General features: G+C 37.1%; 1 protein-coding gene across 2 annotated transcripts in view; it reads left to right on the forward strand.

Annotated features, from left to right (window-relative positions):
• The window catches only part of LOC137031650 (radixin), a 572,796-nt gene that overhangs the window by 300,896 nt on the left and 251,119 nt on the right, over positions 1-20,781 (forward strand). Inside the window, exons 5-6 of one of the 2 annotated variants that reach the window (XM_067402756.1) lie at positions 13,030-13,113; positions 13,306-13,452. In XM_067402756.1, the coding sequence (XP_067258857.1) occupies positions 13,030-13,113; positions 13,306-13,452 (231 nt within the window). The remainder of the gene's footprint in view (positions 1-13,029; positions 13,114-13,305; positions 13,453-20,781) is intronic. The other variant, XM_067402757.1, reaches the window with a different exon arrangement.

Below are 20,781 nucleotides of genomic sequence, written 5' to 3' on the forward strand. Positions count from 1 at the left end.
AAAACTGTTTCTACGGGGCCATAATGTAAAATAGAAGGTAATGGAGCCCTTTATACATTGTCGTGTATGTTTAGAAATAAATAATGGACAAATGGAGTCCTCAGATGTAAAGTTATTCACTGTCAAAGTGAGGCCAAAATGAATGGGAGTCAATGGGATGCTAACGCAAGTGAAGTTCTGCTACAAGATGGCGGCACGCGGCCGACTTCAACTTCCGGTCGACTTCCTTGGGCACTGGAGAAAGGCAGTGCCCAAGGAAGTCGACCGGAAGTTGAAGTCGGCTGCGTGCCGCCATCTCACGCCACGTGTGACATTGTTTACATTGATCGCTTGTTTACAATACATTTTGTCAAGTAAAATGATCAAGTTGAGTGAAATTTATCAAGTTGTGTGAAAGATACAAGAATGCTTATTCAACCTGTAAATCATTATACAATCAAGATAACTTTATAGTAGTTTTATGTTATTCTGTTTGACCTTGAACAATTTCCTAAGACAACAAAAGGGAGGGGGCGTCCTTACCTTTTTGTGTCGTGGAACTGTAATGTTTGGCAGTATAATGGTGACATTGACGTTTTTTCCATGGGAAGAGTCCAGTACATGATTTCCATAGTAAATATTTGTTCAAAAGCATGCAAACTGGTATAAAAATCGATATAACTTCTATTGTTTACATCCTGTAAGCGCTATTCATGGGTGCACTGTCATGTTTATTCGACGAACTGTCCACATCTAGCGCTTTATTCAATGAAATATAACTTATCACTGTATTTAGTAGAGTGTCTGTAAATGAATGAGAACAGCCCAGAAGATGTCCGATGAAAACTGGACACACATACATGTATAAAAAAAAAAAAGGTGGACATGCGCTTTTAGTGACGTGTGATTACGCACAGGCAAACATAAGTGGGGAAAAAAGTAAAAAGACTGCAATGGCAAACTATTGTGTTTTCATGTAACGTTAGCCTATGCAATAACGATTACGCCAATGTGTTGATTTGCATAATCTCGCGTGTAATACATTTTTATTTAGTGTGCGTAACAATTTGTATGGCTGTATATTGCTGTATGTAAATGATCCTTGGATTGCATTTTTCATCCATTTTAATCCATTGTGTTTGAGCTTTCTTATCTCTCTATTAGTAATTGATAGAGTAATTCTGAGTCTTTCATAGTAAACTGTCAAGTGCCAGCTTTCAAATGATACCTTGGTTTTGTGTGTAGTCCGGAGGACTTGTTAGCAGCAACCATTTTATTTTGGGTATGTCATTTTTCACTACCTGGCCAAAAGTGGGGGTGACTGGTAAGGGGTTAAATCGTAAAAGAGGATTGTCTTGGGGGGCCCCCAGTGTTCGGGGCCCTGGGCTGCAGCCCATGTTGCCCATTAGGATAACGTGGCCCTGGACACAAAAGGCATTTTCTCAGACACAAAACTAGAAAATACACTAAAATGCAACATAAATTCACACAAAGATGTCAATTTAATCCTCTGTAGCCCACATCTTTATAATCCACACAACTACAAGGAACAGATCGAATTGAATTGAATTTAATTGAATTCTTTATCAAGCAATCTTCATCTCCATCCTCAACAGTGACAGTAAACAAATCCCGCGATCATTATGAATTAAAAATTGCCGCCTCAAAAAGCTTGACATGACAAGTTTTATGGCAGTGATATCAACGCTCATTGGCTCTGGCCTGCTTCCTCACAGATTGCAACATGCCATGAAGTGAAGCAGAATACTATTTTCTTGGATTAATAACTTAAATTCTACTCTGTACCTCATACAAAACTATTATATATCACCAGAGAGGACTGCGATTGTAACACATTGTCATTCGGACTACTACTGGTATCGCTTTTGACATTTTAATAATAAATAAATTATTGTGATTAAGTTACACTTTTCTGTTATGTTTTTCTTTATAACTACATATTTTTAAGAAATGGATATGGGAAGGTTTAGAGGTTTGAGTGGATTTAGTGCCTCAAAATATCCTTTGAATGCTATAGTATTACTAAAATTGTAATTTTTCGAAACATTTATGTTCTTTACGTTCATTTTATGTTCTCTATAAAATGGTTATGGTAACATTTATCCATAAAATGGTAAAAGGGAAATTATACAGATATCTTTATGATATAAAAGATTTGTAAATATTTTAAGTATTTCTGCTGTAAAAGCGTAATATGTTTACGTTTAAATGTTGCCAATACATCCATGTTGTAACTTTCAACATTTATCCAAACGTACAAAAAATTTATGTTTTGTGTGTGTAAAAGTCATGTATTAATACTTAATACTTATATAACAATGATACCATTCAATAAGTGCCTTAATTGAGGATATAAATTTTGCTTTACAATATGGGGTAAAATTGTCTTAGTAATGGCCGTTTAGCCTTAATTATGGGCTTATTCTCATCTATAAACTTCAGGAACAGGGAGTCAAACTGTCTTTATAATACTATTTTAGCAATTTATAACTGCAAAACCAGCAGGAATTAAACAATTATTAACTTATAGCTTAATAGAATGGCACATAAATATATTAAATCACTACACAAAAATAATATATGGCTTATTAAGTTGTAAATAATGGCTAAAAGGTGTTTACTGTACATTCGGTTAATCATTAATTACTAGGTTATTTTTGTTTATTTATAGCATAAATGTGTATCTTTCAAATGTTTACTGATTTGTAAATTATAGATAATATGCCCTACTATATGTTAAGTTAATCATTAATAATATTGTGTCCATGCTTAACTAATGCATAATTGTGAACAAGTAAATCATTAATTACTAGTTTATATATGATTAAATTATGCATAATTCAGGACCCTAAAAATGTCAAGTTAATCATTAATTATTAGTGTGTTCATTCTTAACTAATGCTTAATTGTGAACAAGTTAATCATTAATTAATGCTTAATAATGCATTATTCTGGACCCTTAAAATAAAGTGTTACCTTAGCTGTGTCTGAAACCGCTCCCTATCCACTATATAGTCCACTATATCGGCTGTCGGCCATTTTGTAGTGGTGTCCGAATTCTGAATGAACGACTTCATTCCCTATTTTCGTTCACTACTTTATACCCACCATTCTCTCTGATTTTGAGTGTACATTCGATGTACACTTGCTGAAGCACTATTTCCCAAAATCCATTTTTTTTAACCTTTTTTTTTTTTTTTTTTTTTTTTTTTTTTAATTAATCACTACTTGAATAAAACCTACTAAAATGTAGGGGCGGCATTATTATATAGATTAATTTAAAAAAATGAAATTATATTAATAAAAATATTATTTTTATTATTAAAACATATGTAGGCATTAAATCAATATAATGTGTTTTACTAACAGCAATGTGTTTTAATAATTTGTGGCACTGTTAACTCATTAAACTTGATAATTTAGTGGATGATTTAAAAAAATTCGTTAATCATAGGTAGCGTATTCAAATCATAACGGTCGCCTGAGGGCGTTCAAAGACCACGTAATCTGTGAGCGTGAGAGTTTCTAACAACTTTATTAAAATGGATAAATACATGAAATTATGTACACTTGTTAATGTGTTTATTTTTGTTTGCAGTATTTTATAGTATTAAATGATTATGAACACATTAAGCATGACAAAAAATTATACAATCGATTAAAATAAAAAAGCTGGCACAGAGGCAGGTATGATTAAAAATGAAGTCATTATGATTGTTATTGTTATTAACATTGTTTTATAATGTAAATAACATGTAGGATGTCGAGCCGTTTCTGAGACGGATATCTCCGATGCACAGTGTATATGTCAGTGTCCGAATTCACTCACTTCATTTTGTTCACTCCATACAGATATAGTGCACTCAAATGCCATACACTATATAGGGATTAGTGAATGAGTGAATGAGTGAGCGGTTTCGGACACAGCTTTTGTCTTCTGTTTATGTCATTTTGTGTCAATATGGTTATACTGTGTGAATTACTATTATTTTATTTTTTTTTTATTTTTTTTTACTATATATATATATATATATATATATATTTTTTTTTTTTTTTTTTTTTTTTTTTTTCCTTTTTTTTCCTTTATTCATTTATTATTTTACCTAGAGAGATTACCTAGATTACCTAGGGTGGAATTACCTAGATTACCTAGGCAAGTCATGCGTATTTCTTAAGGAACACTGCCCAACAGCGACACCTGCAGGTGAAGTTACACAGAGGAGTCATGCTTTACAGTCTATGGAGTCATGCCTCCCTTTTGTCTCATAGAAAACCATTTAAAATCATCAGACCCCCGGTGTGCGGTGGGTTTTGTGGGGGGTAATTGAGAATGAATGGGTGAAAGTCACGTGAGAGGAGGCAATGTCTCCATCGCGCTATGATTGGATGTAATTGGTTTTGATTGGATATGATTGGCTTGTGCGATAAATCCCGCCTCTTGTTGAGGTGCGTGTTCCACACGTCAGTTTGAATAAATGATGGCGTCAATGGGAAGACTAATGGACCCTTCGCTAAGCCACGCCCGAAAACCGCCACAGGCCAATCGTGGTTTAGCAACCGTTACTAGGCGCGGGAGGTCTGTCAAGCTTTCGAGCGAGGGAACATGCTGAAGCGTTGTGCTTATGGATTGTGTTAAAGGGTCATGAAACCCTAAACCAAACTTTCTGAGATTTTAACAGAGGTATGTGTGTTGAACACCATTGAAGACAATGTTAGCATCTGTTAGATTTAATAGTAGGGGGAAATGGTTAAATTTTAGTTTTTATACGCTATTTTCATCTTCCGGGTTTAAAATCTTCATCCTGTCCACGTCACAGGCTGTGACGTGGCAGAGCACGATAGTACTTTGATGACTCATCGGTGTTTCATAATTATTAACGAGACTGAGTTTTTTATCCAATGAGAAGACACTCTCTTAATTATTCATGACACCACGTGGATCTTTCCAATGACGAGGACGGTTAACGGCACTAAACAGCGAGAGAGACTGACTGACTGACGGTGCGTGTCCGTTGGCGCGGAGCGAGCGGGTAAGCGCGAGTGTTTTCGGTTCATTCCTATGGAAGTTGAGCCGCGCGTAAGTTAAATGTGACGCTCAACTTCCATAGGAATGAATCTAAAAATGCTCTGGTCGCTTGCTCTGCTCCAGTCGACACGCAGCCTGACTGACTGAGCGTGTTGCAGGTTCGGCGCGTAGATCTATGCTATGTACGCAAGGGTTTTTTTTAAGCGTTATTTTTTTTTTCAAATATATTCATGTATAGTGTGTATATAAACAACTATATATTTTATAATGACTGTAATTACACATGTACATTAATATGTTTTAAATAGAATTACAATTACTGTAGGATATATGTAGCAGGGCATTCAGTAACTCTTGAAAAGACAAAAATAAAGTGTCAGTGTATTTCATTCGATTTTAACTTTTCCCGTTTTTAAAAAAAAATGTAGTATTTCCTCACGTTTTACCACTGATTTTTAGTGACAGTCGATATGCATGGGCTACTGGTGATGAGAGTTTCTCTCCTCTCCTCTCCTCTCCTCTCCTCTCCTCTCCTCTCCTCTCCTCTCACAGCCACCACGCCCATTTAAGTTGCATTTTTCAAAAAGATTGTGAGCTAGACTTGAGCTGAAAGAGGGAAGTTTCATGACCCTTTAACCTGATACTCGGTATCCTGAAAGTTTTTCCCTTCCCGACACCTAAAACCCAAGTGGAGGAATGCCAGTGTTCTGAAAATTTGTGCTACCCTGTCAGATTTTGCTACCTCCCATTGAAACAGTAGGTAACGTTAGCAAAATCTGACAAAATCCGAAAAATGCAAACGTTACCTATCAGATTATGCTTCCAGCGTGATATTAACATGGTCTATGGCTTTATTAACATCTACATCTACCCCAACCCTGAACCTACCCTTATAATAGTGCATATACAGTAATTTTGTGTTATTTATCATGACAACATTGATGTAATATTGATGTATGCATATGCAGTAAGCCCGGGTAGGACAATTTGACGGGTAGGTTAGCTAGCTAGCTAACTCAGCACATCATTGCTTGGAAATAATGACTGTTCTTTGTTCATAATGCATATATTTGAACATGAAATAAAATGATTAAAGGCAAGACAGAGTTACATGTACATTAGCCTGGCGTGCTAAAAATATAAGTGGGAGAATGTTATCATTGCAAAATGGTCAGGCTTACGTCTTGTTTATTCCACAAGACTTATGGTTAAGCTGTTTGATTTATAATTATTAGGTTGTTTTAATTTCACTTAACCTGCTGTGGATGAACAAAGCTTTTCCTCAATAAATTGTGTGTTTCCTATTTGAATGGTCAGCATGTGAGGCGGCTGCTGCTCACGCTGGGAGCTTTAGCTTTAATTTTGATCAAAATTATTTTCTAATCGGTTGCATATTATGTCATGGATATATCCCTTGAATGCATACTGCAGTCCCTTTTGTCTTGCTCTCTCAGATATTTCACCTGTTCGCCAAAAATGACTAATTATCGGTAACACTTTACAATAACAGTACATGAATAACCATGAACTAATACCTGAGTTAATAGTTACTTCAACATGAACTCATGATTAGTTGAGATATGAACTAATGAAGAGTGATCCTTAACTACGACAGGAGTCATAGGGATTCATGCATGAAAACAGAAGCCTTAACTATGCGTTAATACATGTTTGATAATTAATGCATTAATTAACATTTAGGGTAAACTAAATCAAACAGTCTCTATAAGAAGGAATAATACATATTTGGACTTTGAAATAAATTTAAACAATTTATTCTTGTCAGAATTTAAACTACTGACATCAGCAGCTTCATTTTAAACATTACTGAAAGGCACAGGATTAGTTTGTAATTATTTTCACTGACCCTCCCTATCAAACATATAAAATACTAAATACACTATTTATCTTAAAAGGTTTATCTTAATCTGTTTTGTGATATTCTTTCCTATCAAACTAAACTACTGTGACTTACATCAGTTCCTGAGGAACAGGAAACATGAACTAAGGTCAGGGAGTGTTTGCTGGGATCAGATTCAGAAGTTCACTCTCCATCCAGACGCAGGCCGTGATCATATACTGTACCTCCATTCTCTGACTTTTTGAAAAGTCACACAACATCACTTAACTGGGCTGAGTACGTATATAGTTGTGTTAGTACAAGTGCATTTGAAAGTAAGTTAATGATAATCATGAGCTGAATTTGGTAAGTAGTTAACAGTGAATTAATTATGATTGTGCCCCCTCAACTAAAGTCATGACATAAGTATACATTAACAAACCATTAGTTGATGTTAGTATATGCTTAGTTAATAATGAGTTAATTATGATTGTGCCCCCTCAAGTAAAGTCATGACATAAGTATACATTAACAAACCATTAGTTGATGTTAGTATATGCTTAGCTAATAATGAGTTAATTATGATTGTGCCCCCTCAAGTAAAGTCATGACATAAGTATACATTAACAAACCATTAGTTGATGTTAGTATATGCTTAGCTAATAATGAGTTAATTATGATTGTGCCCCCTCAAGTAAAGTCATGACATGATGCACATATCACACATCATTAACTAATATATGAATAAACACTATAGAGTGCCATCCTTATTCCTTTACACCCCGGTACAAAAAAACTAAAATAAAAAGTATTTGTATTTTATTTTTATTTATATAATTAAACATATATGGACTTGAAAGCAAGCCATAAACATACCTGTAAAGACACACATAAGGCACATTTACATCTAAAATAGCGCGCATCCACAAGCTAATGTTTATCAAAGCATATACATTTAAACGACAAAAATACAAATACAGTTAATAACTGCACATAACCTCCTGAAAACCCCAATAAAACATACATGTAAATATGTCTTTAATTATTAATTCGGCTTACCAAAGCAGTCAACATTTATTAGTTTAAAATGCCAGCAACACAACAAACGCGCCAAGAGAACACCTAGCGTGCACCACTAATGAGTGTCCCGCCAGAAACAAACCTTACATACTTTAGTTCCGGGAATAAACTATGACTATTTAGCTATATGACTAAATATAAATTAACTGTAAAAATCAGAAAACAGTTTAGATCAAATTAAATTTATTAGTGGTAGTTAGTCTATTTTCCACATTTGATTAGACAGATCTATGTAATTAATGGCTAAATAATCATGTGCCATTGCAATTATTTGTCACAAAGCTGCAGATGGCAGATTATGATATTACAGTGTAAATTATGACAGTATTAAATCGCGTTTGATTCAAATTAAGAGTACTTCTTGTTTACTCTTATGGAGGCTGATTTATTTAGTTTACCCCTAAATGTTAATTAATGCATTAATTATCAAACATGTATTAATGCATAGTTAAGGCTGCTGTTTTCATGCATGAATCCCTATGACTCCTGTCGTAGTTAAGGATCACTCTTCATTAGTTCATATCTTGACTAATCATGAGTTCATGTTGAAGTAACTATTAATTTAGGTATTAGTTCATGGTTATTCATGTACTGTTATTGTAAAGTGTTACCTAATTATCTCCTTGAAAATGTCTGACACCGGTGCATACATACTGTAAATGACTTGCCAGACGCGAAAGCTTGACAGGCGTAGCAACAGTAACTAAGGAGGGCGGGGCTTAGCGAAGGGTCCATTGAAAAGTAAGTAAACAGATCACAGTTAGATATCACCGCTTTATGTCACGTCAAAATCAAAATTGAAATGGACTAAAAGCATGATGACTGCGGGTTTTTAGTGCAATCAGCTTGGTGAAATTAAAAATACAATTTGTGTCTGTGACAGACGGTGTATAAGGAGCATGACTGATGATCCAAAATATCATAGGTTGACAATTAAAAAGAAAAACCGCAATACACAAATAAAATATATTGTTTAAATTATTATTGCCTTTAGTTATTATTTTGGAATGAATGTAGAAATGCTTAAAACACTAACTTGATGAGATTGACTTGGTTCTGAGAACATTACATTTTGTTCTTTTTTGATGTACTATAAAGTAATGCTTATTTAACAAGGAAGATGTGTCAACTTTAAGAGTAATGCACATGAATTTACATTGACTCATTAAAAAAAAAAAAATGTGCCTCCTCATTTCAGAACACCACTGCACGCCACTGATATATATATATATATATATATATATATATATATATATATATATAATGTATATATTAGGGCAGTGCTTCCCAAACTGTGGGCCGCGGCCCCCCGGTGGGCCGTATCGGTATTGCAGGGGGGCCGTGGCTGGGCTAAAATCTAAATATTTAAATAATATTCTAATTGTTCTGAAATATGATTCCCCCCATCCCCCCCCCTCCTTATTACACAAACATAAAACACAAAATTATTGTTTTATTTTTTTTATTATTATAGCGAGATGAGATACATTGCTTATTTTCAAACTGACGTCAGTTGCTTAGCAGGTATTCAGTTCAATTAAAAAATGCAACGGTGGCTGCTCGGTAAAAGAAGTGCAGAGGATGACAATCCATCCTCATCAACTGGACCTAACTGCACTAAACGAAAAACTCGTAAGTACAGCGAGGAGTACTTGTCCTTTGGATTTATGAGTGTTGGCCCTACTGACAACCCCACGCTTGTCTGTGTGCTATGCTCAGAGACCCTTGCTAATGAGGCACTGAAACCATGCAAGTTATGCCGTCACCTCGAAACAAAACATGGGTCGTTTGCCAGCAAGCCTCGAGAATTTTTTGAAAGTAAATTGAAAGATTACCAACATCGTAAAAAAAGTGATCGAGTCAACCTGTGTGATGGGTGGCGAAAATGAAAGGGCAGTGACAGCATTGTATGAGGTATCAAAACTGATAGCTACATCTGGAAAGCCCCACACCATAGGTGAACACTTAATTTTACCAGCTGCTAAGCAGATGGTCAGCATAATGCTGGGAAACAGTGCAGCTACGCAACTTAACTCGATTTCTCTATCAAACAACACGGTTAAGCGCCGAATTAATGATATGGCAGAGAATGTGTTTCAGCAGCTAATTTGCAGAGTTCGGAGTCGTTTTTATGCAATTCAAATCGATGAGACCACAGACATCGAGGGTATGGCGAATTTGCTCGCATTCGTTAGGTATGACTGTGATGGAGTTAATTGAAATTAACTTTCTTTTTTGCAGACCTTTACATTCAAACGCAATGCTATTTTTGACATTCTGAACGATTTCATGATTTCCAATGACATCGACTGGACAAAGTGCGTTGGACTCAGCACAGATGGTGCTCGTGCTATGTTGGGCCGACACAGTGGAGTGGTGAAGCGAGTCAGAGACGTGGCCCCGCTGCTCACTCACGTACATTGCTGCATTCACAGAGAGGCATTGGCGGCTAAGAGAATGCCCATGAATTTAAAGACAGTTTTAAAAGATGCTGTCAGAATGGTGAATTACATTAAAAGTCGTCCACTGCAAGCACGTTTGTTTTCCCTTTTGTGTGAAGAGATGGGTAGCGAACACCGCCAGCTTTTACTACATACCGAATTCCGCTGGCTCTCACGCGGCAGAGTGCTCACTCAGCTCTTACAGTTACGTAACGATGTCAGAACATTTTTCATTGATTCCAAATTTGAACTTGCAGACTGCCTATGTGATTTCGAATGGCTTTGTAAATTGGACTACTTGGCAGACATTTTTAGCCACTTGAATGGGCTCAATCTAGCCCTACAGGGGACAGCAGTAACAATGTTTCATGTGCAAAACAAAATAGAGGCAACCATAAAGAAATTTGATCTGTGGGGGAAAAGAATTGCCCGAGCCAACTACGAGTCCTTCGAAAACCTGTCCGACTTTTTGTCTAAGGAGGAGAGCTCACTTCCCGTCACTGCATCAGTTGCTATGACAGAGCACATGCAGGCTTTAAAGTCTCAGATGCAGGACTACTTCCCTGGCATCAGCAAACAGGAGAGCTGGGTACAGTATCCCTTTGCCAACCACACTGAGGATGTAATTGCTGGCCTCACCTACAAGGAACAGGACAGCCTCGTCGATCTGTCCTGTGACAGCTCCTTGAAACTGATTTTTTCTGAAAAAACTTTGACTCAGTTCTGGTTACATGTGTCAAGAGAATACCCTGAACTCGCCAACAAGGCAATGATGTTTTTGATGCCGTTTGCCACAACGTATATGTGTGAAGTGGGATTTTCAGTGCTTGTGGCCTTAAAGACAAAGTACAGGAACGCGCTGAGTGTGGAATCTGATCTCCGTCTTAAATTGACGTTGATTCAGCCAGACATCAAATCCCTAACCGCTGAAAAGCAACATCACCCATCTCATTAGGTACTGTCTGGAAGACTGCTGATCAGACTCTGGGACTGTTTTTTACTAATTTTACTAAATACACTTTTACATCTTTCCTCAGTTTAAATGTAAATGTTTTTATATTTTTTTTATTTTTTTTATTTTTTACATAGTTATGTAATTTATTTCTAATAGATTTGTGAACTAGCTTCTGTTACACACTTTGATGCATTATAATTGTAAATAGTATGCAAGTGAAAGTATGTAGTGTTATGGATTTAAATATATTTGTAAAGAATGTTTACATCACCAGAATATAAAAATATTACATTTTATGGTAGTTCTCATAATTCACATGAAATTCTTACAAAATGGTTAACAAATGTTGATAATTTTGTGCAAAGAGACAATCTACTTTATTTAATATCTATATATATACAATTTTTTTTTTTTTTAAACACCAAAAGAGGGTTTGTTAAATACCAATAAATTGACTAAACTGACATTTTTGAAAACAAGGCATTTCAATAACTGACTAATAAACTTTTCATTGCCATTATAGTGAAATTACTGAACCTAAACATAAGAGCCTGATTAAAAAAAATAATAATAATTCAGACAGACTGCATTTTTTGCATCTGAAATCTTCAAATATTATAGATATCAAACCAGTCAAAAATATGAAAATAGCTTATATCTAATAAAAGGTTTGGGTCCAGCTTGGTTGAAATCGCAAGAGCACCCCTAACGACGGCCCTTCATATGACAATATTTATAAGATGCATTGAGGAGGAGAACAAACTACACTCAATGGCCAAGTTATGCTGACTTAATTATGATCCGTGACACTGGCCCAGATTCTATGTAAAGAACAATTCATTGTGACTATATATTTCTCAAGTTGGAAAGACCATTCAGTTCCCTAATAAGTGAATCTTAGTTCCCACTTCCAGGACATCCACAAGATGAATGAAGACAAACAAACACATTATAGGATGACTGAAATTTAGTGTCTAGAAAAAAATAAAATAATACATGTTTATTCTTGGCACTTAAAAAATAATTTGGTAACTTTTTTTTCTTATAGGAGCCATTGACTCCTTAATTGTTCAGTTGTTTACAATAAGGTTTCATTAGTTAACATTAGTTAATGTATTAGCTAACTTTTGTATTACATTCCTAAGAGTGGCCGTTATCAGCCCAACAGTGGAAAATGAAACTGTAACCATACCAGTTGGTCATAAGCAATAAGAACCGTTCGGCCCCGATGGTGGAAAAGTGGCTTTTGTTAAAGTTAGTTAATAAATGCAATCATTCATCAATCACAATTGTTCATGTTAGTTCATAGTGCATTAGCTAATGTTAACAAAAACATCTTTTGATTTCAATAATGTATTAGTAAATTAACATTAATTTAGATTAATAAATGCTATAGAAGTATTGTTTGTTCTTAATTCATGTTAACTAAAGTAGTTACCTAATGTTAACTTATGAAACCTTGTTGTAAAGTGTTACCAATTGTTTTTGTTTGTTTGTTTGTTTTTGTCTGTAGCCCTGCCCTACCTTCACAAATTTAAAAAAAAGGTTTCCTTTTTTGTGTATACCATGACAGTTTGTATAATAAATTGTGGCACAATATTTATGATTATTTAGCCTATTTATCTGAGCCCCTAAAGTGATGCCAGAATGATTCATTGTGTGTGTTGTGAATGTTATTATTATGTAGAGTATTGGAACAACATAAACTGACTAAAGAACAGTGGGAGGACAGGATTCAGACATGGCACGAGGAACACATGGGTATGCTCAGGTAATTACCGTTTTCTGGCTTGACACAAACACATGCACAAACAATACAGAGTACACATAACAATAGCTCATAACACAAAGAGCAGACTCAGGTCACTTATATTTTCAATCCTCAACTACTTCATGGTTAATAGCAGTATTTCTATTCACAGCATGTCACAGTTTATTGGTCCATCTGAATGTGTGTTTACAGAGAGGATTCTATGATGGAGTATCTGAAGATTGCTCAGGATCTGGAGATGTATGGAGTGAACTACTTTGGGATCAAAAATAAGAAGGGAACAGAGCTTTGGCTGGGAGTGGATGCTCTTGGTCTCAACATTTACGAACATGAAGACAAGTATGTCTTAAAATGAAATAATGTATTTCTTCAAAATGAAACAGTTCCTGTTATATGGGAAGTTAGTGTAGCCATCAAGTAAACAAGTGGTTATTTTCAGTGGTATTTTCTTTTCATTTTACATCCATAATGCCTAATAAAGTAGTCACGAATGAACATGGTGTGATTACGATTCAGGCTGCATCACATATCAGAATTCAAATTGTGATCAGTAGCATTCAATTATTCATCTAGTTTCTTTTGCTTGAAGATCGGATTCATCACGCTAGTATGGAGACAAAGCTGGTCATCTGCTTGTTAAGTCGTGGCGTAAGGAACGCCGTTTCTGGGTCCAAGCCTTGACTCGTTTCACTTGAGAATGCCATCTCCACAGCCGTTTATGAGCGCTATTTATTCATATTAATCATTTAACATTTTAAAGTTAAACATTTAAAATACTTACAGTCTACACAACAGTCTCCGTGCTCACAGCGTCACAGACATTAATATTTTAATGATTTATAAAAGATGAATCACTGTCTGGCCATCTGGGATTTTGGTATGGATATAAAGGTTATGATTATAATTTTTTGGAAGTATTACACCACATCGTGTGTGTATATTAGCACCAGTTGTTGTTTTCTTGTGGTATGAGATAGAGCATTTGGACCCGGAAGCACTGCAGCATGACGTCAGACTTAACAACCGAATAGAACTGTGCAGAGGGCCTATCTGGTTCTTGTGGTCTGAGGATCTGTGCAGATGGCTGTCATGTCAACGAGGCCTTCATAAAGGATTGTCTAGTGGACACGTTCTCTGCTGACATTCAAGGCTGCATTGTGGTTGTGTTTAGCCGCACATCCACCATCTGATCTGGATACGAACCCAATCCGGCTGACTACAGTAACCTTGGGATAAGGATGAGACAGACAGACTAATATTAGCATAGATGCTATCCTTTTTATGATGTAACAAGTACATTGGGTGTTATAGGAAGATTCCCATTTCCGGTTGACCTAATTTATGCAGCCTAACAATCATTTAACTTATTTGAATAATAGAAATTGATAATGTGTTATGTGTATGCCAGGTTAAAGATATGCGTATAGAAACTGACAGAGGGTGTCTGTTTACTGAACAAGGCTAGGAAGACTGTTCCAGAGTTTGGGTGCTAAATAGGAAAAAGATCTAGCACCTGCAGTTGATTTTGATATTCTGGGTATTATCAACTAGCCAGAATTTTGAGATTGCAACAGACATGAAGAACTATAATGTGTTAAGAGCTTGCTCATGTATTGAGGAGCTAAACCATTTAGTGCTTTGTAAGTAAATACCAAGATTTGAAAATGTATGCAATGTTTAATAGGGAGCCAATGCATTGTTAACAGAACTGGACTAATATGGTCATAATTCCTGGTTCTAGTAAGAACTCTAGCTGCTACATCTTTTACCAGCTGGAGTTTGTTTATTAAGCATACAGGGCAACCATAATTACAATATTACAATAATCTAGCCTTGAGGACATGAACACATTGACTAACTTTTCTGCATTTGTCATTGAGAGCATATGTTGTAATTTAGATATATTTTAAGATGGAAAATGTGGTTTTACAGATGCTAGAAATGTGGCTTTTAAATGAAAGATTGGTATCAAAGAGCACACCCTGGTTCCTAACTGATGAAAAAGACTTGACAGGGCAGCCATCAAGACAGTTATTACGTGTGGAGGTCCAACAAATAAAATCATTTTTTTGTTTGTTTGTTTGTTTGTTTTTCAGAATTAAGTAGTAGGAAATTACTACTTACCCAATTTTTTTTTATCAGCTATGCATTCCATTAATTCTGAGAATTTGTATGTTTCGTCAGGATGCAAAGAAATATAGTGCTGAGTATCCTCAGCGTAACAGTGAAAACTAACGCCATGCTTCCTAATGATGTCTCCCAAGCAAAGCATGTACAGGGTGAAAAGCAACAGTCCTAGTACTGAGTACTTTGCGGTACTCCAAACTGAACTTATAATAATACCTCTTAATTTTACAAATTGGTAACGGTCAGATAAGTATGATTTGAACCATGCCAATGCAAGTCCACTAATGCCAATGTAATTTGCAAGTCTATTCAAAAGAATGTTGTGGTCGATAGTATCAAATCAGATCCAGTAACACTAATTGAGAAATACAACCATGATCGGTTTAGTGTCTAACATACCTGTTGTTGATTTTGATGATTTAACAAGTTTAGACCATTCTTCCTCTTCTATGGCAAAGAATGAATTAGTGTTGTCCAAAATATTGATATTTTGATATGTATGGATACGGAATTATCTGAAACGGTTCCAATATGCCTTTTCTGTAGTATTGATACACCGATACCAGCTGCGCATTCTCGCTCTCTCTTCTCTTCGACGGCGAACTGACATGAGTGCTTGAGCTTGAAGCTCAGCTTCCATAGGAATGAACTAAAAATGCTTGCTGTGCACCGCTTGCTTTGCGCCAATGGACACACACCATCACTCGTCTCATTCACTCTGGTTGAATAGTGCTTGTATTGCGCATAATTTTAGTAATTTGCACAGGTTTCGTGCTCGCACCATTTAAGCGTGCGCACCACTGATCTATATAACCCCTGTTATAAGCCACTCAAACTGCTTGCGAGAACCAAATTTACTTCTTTTTCGTGGCCTATTGCGATTAAATGGTCAAATACATACAAAATTATGTAAAAAAAAAAAAAAAAAAAAGCCCATCTTGCCGAGTATTCAGGCAAATATAGTCTGTTTTGGAATGTAATTAGTTGATTAATGTTGTGTAACAGTATATTAGATCCTCCCTGCAAGCTCTTAAAACAACAGGAACCTAATAAAACTGCTGCTGTCTGTCATGTTAATCAAAGAACAAAGACAAAAAGAAAATTAAAGCTGCAAGCAGCAATGAAAGGGCCCTCGCACCCGGGCTCACCGCCACCTGTTGGCCTTAGAAAAACAGTGAACAGTGGTCGACATGCATGTAAGTGAATGAATACAGGAGAATTATGCCAAAGTCCTTTCGAAATGCCACACTTCCTGCTGCCAAAACGTGGCGCTTTGATCATAACCAAATATTGCGATATAGATGTGTTCAGGCCAGGACTGTTATCAAACACGTGAAGTTTGGAGCAGATCAGACATCATATTCCTGAGTTACAACAACTTCCTGTTTCATGGCGTTAATCGCATACATTAGCACTTAGCCAAGTGTTGCATGATTTAACGTGTTTCTAGTATGTTTGGTACTTTGTGGCATATTGAAATGTGGTTCTGGGAGGGAATTACAGTGTAAAGCATGCCATTTCCTGTTATGAGCAGGTGGCGCTATGACTAACTGAATATTGGCATACAGATATGTTCAGGCCAGGACTCTTATCATACATGTGAAGTTTGGAGCAGATCGGACATTGTATGCCTGAGTTACAACGGCTTCCTTTTTCATGGCGAAACAACAGACTTTGTCATGCCGCCACGGACACGCCCTTCAGTGAAAACTCTAGATCTACTCAATTTAACGTCACAAAGGCCTTTAGATTAGACTGACCAAAAATGACATTGATCTGATTAAATCTCTAGGAGGAGTTCGTTAAAGTACAACGTCTGGAAAATGCAAAAAACGGTGAATTAATTAAAAATATCTGACTTCCTGTTTGGTTTCGGATTTCGCTACAAGATAATTTTTTGTAGGTACTGGGCTGATAAATGTGTGTACCGAATTTCAAAGCCCTAGTGTAACGTAGCGAGGGGGGCTGTACGTTAGATGGCGCTATCGAGCCATTTTGCCACGCCCAATTCCGAAACCCATAACAGACGTAAATTTTCACCACTTCTGACGCGTGTGCAAAGTTTTGTGAGTTTTCGAGCACGTTTAGGCCCTCTCAAATGCGATTCATTTTGGAGAAGAAGAATAATAATAATAATTAAAGCTGCAAGCAGCGTTGAGAGGGCCTTCGCACCCGGGCTCACCGCCACCCGTTGGCCTCAGAAAAACAGTGAACATCGGGCGTCATGCATTTAAGTGAGCGAATACAGGAGAATTCTGCCAAAGTCATTTCGAAATGCCACACTTCCTGCGGCCAACAGGTGGCGCTTTTACCGTAACTGAATTTTGCCATGTTGATGTCTTCAGGCCAGGACTATCATTAGACACGTGAAGTTTGAAGCAGATCGGACATTGTATGCTTGAGTTACAACAACTTCCTGTTTCTTTCGTGGCGTTAATCGCATAAATTAGCACTCAGCCAAGTGTTGTATGATTTAACATGTTTCTAGCATGTCTGGTACTTCGTGGCATGATGAAATGTGAATCTGGTAGTGAATTACAGTATAAAGCATGCCACTTCCTGTTGCCAGCAGATGGCGCTATGACTAACTGAATATTATCATATAGACGTCTTTAGGCTAGGACTCTTATCACACATGTGAAGTTTGGAGCAGATCAGACATAGTATGCCTGAGTTACAACAGCTTCCTTTTTCATGGCGAAACATCAGACTTTGTCAGGCCGCCACGGACACGCCCTTCAACGAAAACTCAAGATCTTTGATATTTATCATCGCTAAGGTCTTAAGATTAGACTGACAACATATGATGTTGATCTGGTTAAATCTCCATGAGGAGTTAATCACAGTGTAAAACATGTCATTTCCTGTTGCCTACAGGTGGCGCTATGACTGTAACTGAATATTGTTATGAAGATGTCTTCAGGTCAGGACTCTAATAAAACATGTGAAGTTTGGGGCAGATCCGACATTGTTTGTCTGAGGTACAACAACTTCCTGTTTCATGGCGAAAACATCAAACTTTGTCAGGCTGCCACGGACACGCCCTTCAGTGAAAACTCTAGATCTTCGCAATTTAACGTCACAAAGGCCTTTAGATTAGACTGACCAAAAATGACATTGATCTGATTAAATCTCTAGGAGGAGTTCGTTAAAGTACAACGTCTGGAAAATGCAAAAAACGGTGAATTGATTAAAAATATCTGACTTCCTGTTTGGTTTCGGATTTCGCTTCAAGAGAATTTTTTGTAGGTACTGGGCTGATAAATGTGTGTACCGAATTTCAAACCCCTAGTGTTATGTAGCGAGCAGGGCTGTACGTTAGATGGCGCTATCGAGCCATTTTGCAACGCCCAATTCCGAAACCCATAACAGACGTAAATTTTCACCACTTCTGACGCGTGTGCAAAGTTTTGTGAGTTTTCGAGCACGTTTAGGCCCTCTAAAATGCGATTCACTTTGGAGAAGAAGAAGAAGAAGAAGAAGAAATATAGCTGCGAGCAGCGATGGCGGGCCCAAGCCCGGTGGCACCGCCACCCCGGTGGCTTCAGGGCAACTGTGCACAGCGGGCAATAGGCACTTAAAACGGTTAAACATCAAAGGACTATGTCAAATTCACTCCACATTTACTGCACTACAAGGTGCCGTTATAGAGCCCCTCCTCCCTGCCCATTTTCAAAGGATTACATGTGCCAAGTTTTAACATTATTATGATGAATTTTGAAGCAAATCAGGTAAAAATAAGAGGGTGATCTCAAAACATTTCAAAAAGTGATACACTTCCTGCTGCCAGTTGGTGGCGCTATAACTTTGACTCACAATAGTCACATCCATGTGATCAGACTCCTATAACGAACACACTCGTGAAGTTTCATAAAGATCAATATATGTATTAAGACGTTATAACACATTTCCTGTTTCCTTTTTCTCGCCATAAATTCGTTGCCTCGCCACGGCCAAACCGTTCGAGATATCAAAAATCCCCTGGCAATTTTTAATCATCAGTGTCTTGACTTCATGCTGACCGAGTTTGGTGGCGATCGGATTAATCGTCTAGGAGGAGTATATCAAATTCCAGAGCATGCGTTTTTCAAACAACCCTTAATAGCTGACTTCCTGTTGGCGTGGCAATTAACTTAGAGCGCGAAAGTTGTTCGGCCCGATGAGGTCTATATGTGTACCGAGTTTCATACTAATACGTGCAAGCATGTTTAATATATGGACCAAATTTTCAGACTTTTTTCAAGGGGGCGCTGTCGAGCCCCCCTGCCACGCCCGGGTACCAGCCTCTCCGGCGTCCTAATGGCCGCGGATTCCAATGTGTGTGCCAATTTTCAAGAGTTTTTGAGCATGTTAAGGCCCCCAAAAAGCCCCGGAAGACGGAAAAAAAATAAAATAAAAAAAAATAAAAAAAATAATAAATATAGCTGCGAGCAGCGATGGCGGGCCCAAGCCCGGTGGCACCGCCACCCCGGTGGCTTCAGGGCAACTGTGCACAGCGGGCAATAGGCACTTAAAACGGTTAAACATCAAAGGACTATGTCAAATTCACTCCACATTTACTGCACTAAAAGGTGCCGCTATAGACCCCTTCCTCCCTGCCCATTTTCAAAGGATTACATGTGCCAAGTTTTAACATTATTCTGATGAATTTTGAAGCAAATCAGGTAAAAATAAGAGGGTGATCTCAATGTATGCTGAAAGTGACACATTTTCTGCTTCCAGTTGGTGGCGCTATGACTTTGAATCACAATACTCAAATCCATGTGATCAGCCTTGTACAACGAAGACTAAGCCAAAGTTTCATCAAAATCAATTAATGTATGCAGAAGTTATAACACTTTGTTTCCCTTTTCTTGCCATAAATTCGTTGCCTCGCCACGGCCAAACCGTTTGAGATATCCAAAATCCATTTGCAATTAAACAACTTCAATGTGTTAGCAACAAGTTAAAAAAAGCTTGGTGTAAATTGGATAAACCCTGTCGGAGTAGTAGTATAAAATTCATAGCCTGTTTTTTCAAAAAATTAACATTCAAACCAATATAGCTGACTTCCTGTTGGTCGGAGCTAATGAATGTAAATTAGAAAATTGTCCGGCTTGATGAGAATAATATGTGTACCGAGTTTGGTGTCTGTAGGAAAAACTAACCCCCCCACTTTTGTCAAAAGGTGGCGCTACTGAGCCCCTCCACCACGCCCATTTCTATGGCTTTGTCCATGTCTACTGGTTGACAATATTGATGTGTGTGTCGAGTTTCATGCAATTTGAAGCATGTTAAGAGCCTCAAAAACACTCAAGAATATTATTACAGTTTGACCTGTTGCCATGGCAACAATATTTCAAATATCAAAAATCCTGTCATAGGTCTACATCTGCTGTGTATTGACATTACACTGATGAAGTTTGAAGCAAATCAGGTAAAAATAAGAGGGTGATCTCAAAGCATTTTAAAAGTGATACACTTCTTGCTGCCATTTGGTGGCGCTATAACTTTGACTCACAATAGTTACATCCATGTGATCAGACTACTACAACCAACACA

This window comes from Chanodichthys erythropterus, chromosome 12, assembly GCF_024489055.1.
Source record: "Chanodichthys erythropterus isolate Z2021 chromosome 12, ASM2448905v1, whole genome shotgun sequence".
NCBI classification, from domain to species: Eukaryota; Metazoa; Chordata; class Actinopteri; order Cypriniformes; family Xenocyprididae; genus Chanodichthys; species Chanodichthys erythropterus.